Genomic DNA, 5,819 nt, shown 5'->3' on the forward strand with positions numbered 1-5,819 from the left:
GCCCGCCCCCGCCGGGTCCCCGCGCCCTGGAGCCCCGCGCGGGCGCTGAGCGCAGCCCGTGAGCCGAGCGCAGCCAGGATGGCCTCGTCGTCCGGCAACGACGACGACCTCACCATCCCCAGGGCTGCCATCAACAAGATGATCAAAGAGACGCTTCCCAACGTCCGCGTGGCGAACGACGCCCGGGAGCTGGTGGTCAACTGCTGCACTGAGTTCATCCACCTCATCTCCTCCGAGGCCAACGAGATCTGCAACAAATCGGAGAAGAAAACTATCTCCCCGGAACACGTCATACAAGGTGAGCTTCCGCGGCCGCTGTGCCGGTCGGGCACCTGTGAGCCGCTCCTGTCCCGCACCGCTTTCTGCTCTCCTTTGCTCTCCGCTTGCCTGTAGCTACGTAGGACACAAAGGCAGGGGCTGGTGAGGGTGTGGAGGAGAAGCGTGTGCTGTCCGGCTTGCCAGGCGCCCTGTAGGAGAGGTTGTCTTTGTGTGGTTAGAGAGGCTGCTGGCTCTGCTCAGGACCAGCTCCGATTTTGTGCTCCAGAGAAGCCTGTGATGCTGTGAGTGAAGTCACCAAATCTCTTCCTCGTACCTGGGAAACGAGGTCTGCTTTTTCGAATGCATATGCAGCGTGTTTTAAGAATCTGAATGTAGTAAATGTCTTTATAGTCGGAGATTGGTTATGTGGGGCCCAGGCTTTATTCCCTGGTAGTGTTGTCTGTAATCTCTAAAGAGTATATTTCTTTAGGGCTGTCCTTACAGTCTCATTGTTTAATGTTGGATCTTCGTATCTGTGGCAGAAAGCATTTAAACGTGACCTATGCCTTTGTATCTTTCTCTGCTGTTGACTTGCACTTCTGCTTGCCTGAATAAAAGGCGAGTTCTCTGTCTCGTTTGTTTTTCTTTAAATTCTGTCGCAAATAAGGACTTTTCTTGCCTCATCCTGAAGTCTGCGTTAGGCATAGTTTTTAGTCAGAACTCATTTGCTTTGCTTCTTAAGCCGGGGTTGTTGGTACCGGTGTTTGCTGCAAGCAAATTAATAGCAGCAGTAGTGGAAGAGTACTTTACTCGGCTGCCTAGTAGAGATATTAACAGCAGCATTTGTAGTACAGCTATTCTCAGGGTTGTGATGGTATCAAGTTAATATGAAAAATGTTGTGGTTGTATGATTTTTTTAAAGCATGTTTGCTGTTTAAGCGAAAGAAAAAATGGTTCCCTTGAATTTTACTAACTTGCTCACCAGAAGAGGTTCAAGTACTTGACTGGGTCACGAACTGCAAAAGCAAATACGTAGCATGTATGAGCTTTAATGTTAAATGAAATACATATAAGCTTACAAGTTTAGTAGCTCCGTCACAGAAGCCTAGGATGTAAAGTACAACCTGTGCTTGCACATGGAAGCATACTTTAGGTGTGATGCTCTTTAATACATGGATAGTTTTTTCAAGTCGCTACAAAAAATGCTTGAAGTTAGTTCTTAACACGGGAATCGAGGTGATCTGTAAGATTGAGGGCAGTAAAGGGTTTGTGTATGAAGGTATTTTGTACCCAGTAGTGGTGGTCCGTAGAAAAAAATTCACCTATTGCTGTCCTAGGCTTAGTCTGGGTTTTTTGGAAAACAAATTGAAACTAAAGTGGGTGTGCATAACATCAGCAGATGGTCCCATGCCAAGTATTTTGCAGGGTTCTGTGTCCTTGTGTTATCACATCTTAGGGTTAGAAAAAGTTATTTTCAAATAAAATCTATACTTTGTAGTAAAATATTGCAATGTATCAATTTTTGTAATGTTCTAGAGATGGAATGGATTTTCTGCTGTGTTTATGTGTAAGGAAGCTGTAATTGCTATTAGCTGCTTTCAGATGCTGGTCCGCTGGCAGATGATCCCTCTGTGAGGTTTGAGGGCTTTGGCTGTCAGTTTTGGCAACGGTGATTGTGTGTATAGGTAGAGTATTTCAGCATTTTCATCCATCTTCATACATTCTAGATACTTGCTATTTTGAATGCCTCTTAATGCAGCAGCCTCACGACAATGATGTAACAAATGAGGCAATTGAAATTTCTTTGTTGTGGTCACCCGTGTATCTTTTTCCTTCTGAATGCTTAGAAGTTAATGAGGCTAATGGCCATCACATCACACCTGGTCCAGCCTAAGCACAAGGTGCTGCCCAGAGGAGTCTTTTGGTACTCTCTGAGAGCTGGATCTGGCAATTGCAGATACAGCTGACCCTGTGGCTTTTGAGAATTTAGGGCAGAGCAGGTGAGTTTGTTGGCTGACTGGGACTGTAAACAAGAAGTTCCTAGATTGGGAGCAAGAAGCAGAAAGGGTGTTTTGCTGGGCCAGAAGGAGAGGAAGAGGCACTCTGCAGTTGGTGACACTCTGCCCTTGGACTGTGTGGAGGTGAGGGGAAACTGCCCTTGGTCTCTGTGCTGAGGTGTTTGGCACAGTGGTGCTTGAGACACCCCTTCCTTTGCTGCACTGTTCAAGTGCTTGTGTGGCCCTGTGCTGAGCAAGAGCTCTCTCCACCCTTGGGTTATACCTCAGATAGATGAGGTCCTTGCTTGTTATTGTGTGGTGGCACTGGCACAGTGCTGTCAACAGCACAGGGAAGGGAGGGCAGAGGCTTCTTGCATCCCATTAGAGACCTGATTTGATAGATGTTCTCAGACTATACCAACACTCACTGGTGGTAACAAAATGCAAGACTGCTTTCTTGGAGAGTACCCCAAAGCATCAAGACTGTGTAATAGTTGTAAGTGGAGATCTCCACGTTTATTGTTGAATTCTACCATCAGGAACCCAGCTGTGAATCTGCAGCTCTAGTAAGCAAATGAATGTTCTTCCATCCTGGAACAGAAAATGGAATCATTTGAGTGTTATATGACTTGTGACAAAGCAGACTTTTTATGAGAGATGCAATTTTTGTTGAATTATGAAAATGATGACTTGTAAAATCACCTTTTTTATGAAGTCAGTTACTTTGATTACTTGGTCTACATGGAATTGTTGTGCAGTAGGGTACGCTGTGGATTGATGTCAAATCTTGTCTCTTCTTTTCATGGGCTGTTAGGATACTGACAGTGTGTATATTAGCACTTAATTTTAAGAGTCCCCCACAACTGTTCATATTTGGGATTTTATTTTGAAAGTTCTTTTTCTCTTTGAAAGGAGCAAAAAATTTAAAAGTCTCAGATATTAATGACTTGATTTTATAAAATAAAAGTAGTACTAACTATGTGTCACTGATTACTCAGAGACCTGCACCTTCATGCAGTCATTAAGAGTAGGAGGAAAGTGGGGAAAGGATAATTGTGATCTGGTGCTCGTAAATATGAGTTGTGTTATCCCCCCCAAATGCTATGTTTTGGAATTCAGCTGTTTACATTTGGTGGGATAATTCTAGTCTCAGGAAGATACTGAATTTTCAGCAGTCTGGGTAGGATGGTATGTTTAAGACTAAAAAAATAGAAAGGCTTTGAGTTTTGATGAAATAGCAGCTCTGATAGAGTAGTAATCACTTGTCCCACATTTTAGCACCATGCTGGTATAAAGGGATTCATATTCCTTCCATTCATATGATTCATATATGTTCTGTAAGCCTTGATGTGCTTCCGGAAGATGGTAAACTTTGTAAGTTGTTTCACAGGCATTAGGATTTTGATGCAGTAGATTTATGATGCATAAATCATAATCATTTATGGTTCTTCATAGCTTTGTTATATTGAATAGTTGTAAAAATCTGTCTTGATTGTATCACATGGGGGTTTGAATTTTATTTTTGTGTCTGTGCTATATTCAATTCACAGTTGTAAGATCTTGCCATTAATTTATTTTCTTTTAAAGACCATGTAAAATTTCTGTAAAAACACATCTTGCTGTTAACTTCAGACTCAGCAGTTGCTCATACTCTGATGCAGCAGATTGCCAAGCCTGGTCTTTTGACAAACACCTCTGGTTTTGCCATGATGGTTTGTCTTAGTGATGTTAGACTTGTAGATTTCTTCAGTTTGGTTAAAAAAGTATGACTTAAAGAAGTTTACTGTATATACTGTTTACATTTTAAAATTGAATGAGTTCTTAAATATCTGTAGAGTATTAAGATAACCGATTCTGGACTATGAGACATGGATTTGCCTCCTCTCTGCTGAGGCTGGATGAAACAAGTTTCTGAAGTTTTTTGGTAATTCTCCTAGAAACTATGGGCTAATTGGAAGAAGTGTTTCCAGTGTCTGTGTGTGGGCTGAGGCTGAACTGGCATACTGTCTCTGAAGTAATTTGATTATCTCTAAATCAGTTAAATCAGTTTGTCTTTTAACTTGGTTTTTTTTTTTTTTTTTAAGAAATAAGTATGATGTGAATTTCTTTGCCAGGTGTTCTCTGTTAAAGGGAAGGCAGTGCTGTATGACTAGAAGGCAGCACCCACAGCCCTGTTGAAGAACACAGTGTGTGAGTTGTCTCCCTTAGTCCAAGTTGGAAGCTGAAAACTTAGAGTTGCCTTTGGGTTATTGTTTAGATTATGGTACCATGACGTGCTGCTGTAGTTATGGCTAGGAAGATGTTGCTTACAAAACTGGTGTTAGAATACTGTCTGAGTTACTGTAAGAAAGATCTTGTTTGTAACAAGTTGTTCGTTGCTGTTGTGCAGTTTAGCCCTATTTCTTAAATAGCTTGTCACAAAAGTTTGAAATTAAGATAAAGGTTAAAGCAACTCTCGTATTGTAAACTCTGAATTGTGTAAATGCTGGAAATTAACCATGTTTTTTATTAAACTGATACTTGTTTCTAGTAGAATTGGTGTTTATGTAATATTTCCAGTATATTCTGTAATAGGTTCACTTTGTGTGTGTGTGGAGGCATGTCATAGTAAATGGTGCATGAGGAAACTGCCTTTTGTCACATGTATTACCTGGGTTTTTATAATCCTTTCTATTACCTTTGCATTCTTTAAAAAAACTGTTGTTGCAGGATATAGCTGCTTTACTGATTTCTTTGGGCAGATAAATGTGTAAGATTTTAGCTTCTGAATACATTTTAATGTGGAGATAAATAGAGGGGGTTCTGTTGAGAAATAAAACAATAAAGAGCTTATACATAACTTTATATAGCCTTATATGTGTGAACTATGCATTTTATATAGAGGAATTTAGATACTAAAAGACAAAAGTTAAAATTCAGCAACCTAACATAATATTATTTATTTCTGCCTTTTTGAAGGATCTGTGATCATTTTACATGCATCACTTCTGCTCTGTTATAGGTCGCTAATTTACCTTCTACTGAAGACTTGCAAAGACTTGGAAAGGTAGAATCTCTGACAGAAAATTCAGATAGAAATTCAGTTAGGAAGGACTTCTTAACTGTATAAATGCTGTTGATTCTGATATAGAAAAGATGGGAAAAAGAGGTCTTTTGGAGACTAATGCCTATCTCTAGCACAGTGGATCTGAAAGCCCTGAATCCCTTGCAAGTGCAGAAGATTGGGTTGTACTTGAGGAACCTTAATTTTTTTAGCCTAAAAACATGTATTCCTACAGGACATAGCAGAAGAGAGAGGTAAAATAGCTGTCAGATCTTTTTCAGAATAGAGATTTTTGTCGCCAGATGAAAGTTACCAAATGTTTTGCCTTTTTTTTTGTTTTGTTTTAACTAAACAAATCACTATCTATTATCAGAAACTTTATAAAAGGTAAACAATGTATTTTCTCCTTTTTTTGTTTCTTTCTAGCGCTAGAAAGTTTGGGGTTTGGCTCCTATATCAGTGAAGTCAAAGAAGTCTTACAAGAATGCAAAACAGTAGCACTAAAGAGAAGAAAGGCCATT

At 40.3% G+C, this 5,819-nt stretch overlaps 1 protein-coding gene across 1 annotated transcript in view; it reads left to right on the forward strand.

The window, feature by feature from the left end:
• Positions 1–6: 6 nt before the first annotated feature.
• DR1 (down-regulator of transcription 1) overlaps positions 7–5,819 on the forward strand; it is an 11,246-nt gene continuing 5,433 nt past the window's right edge. The window contains exons 1-2 of the mRNA XM_005422130.3: positions 7–298; positions 5,725–5,819. Coding sequence (XP_005422187.1) covers positions 79–298; positions 5,725–5,819 — 315 coding nt within the window. The 5' untranslated portion in view covers positions 7–78. The remainder of the gene's footprint in view (positions 299–5,724) is intronic.

The sequence above is a fragment of the Geospiza fortis genome, unplaced genomic scaffold (assembly GCF_000277835.1).
Source record: "Geospiza fortis unplaced genomic scaffold, GeoFor_1.0 scaffold403, whole genome shotgun sequence".
Taxonomy (NCBI): Eukaryota; Metazoa; Chordata; class Aves; order Passeriformes; family Thraupidae; genus Geospiza; species Geospiza fortis.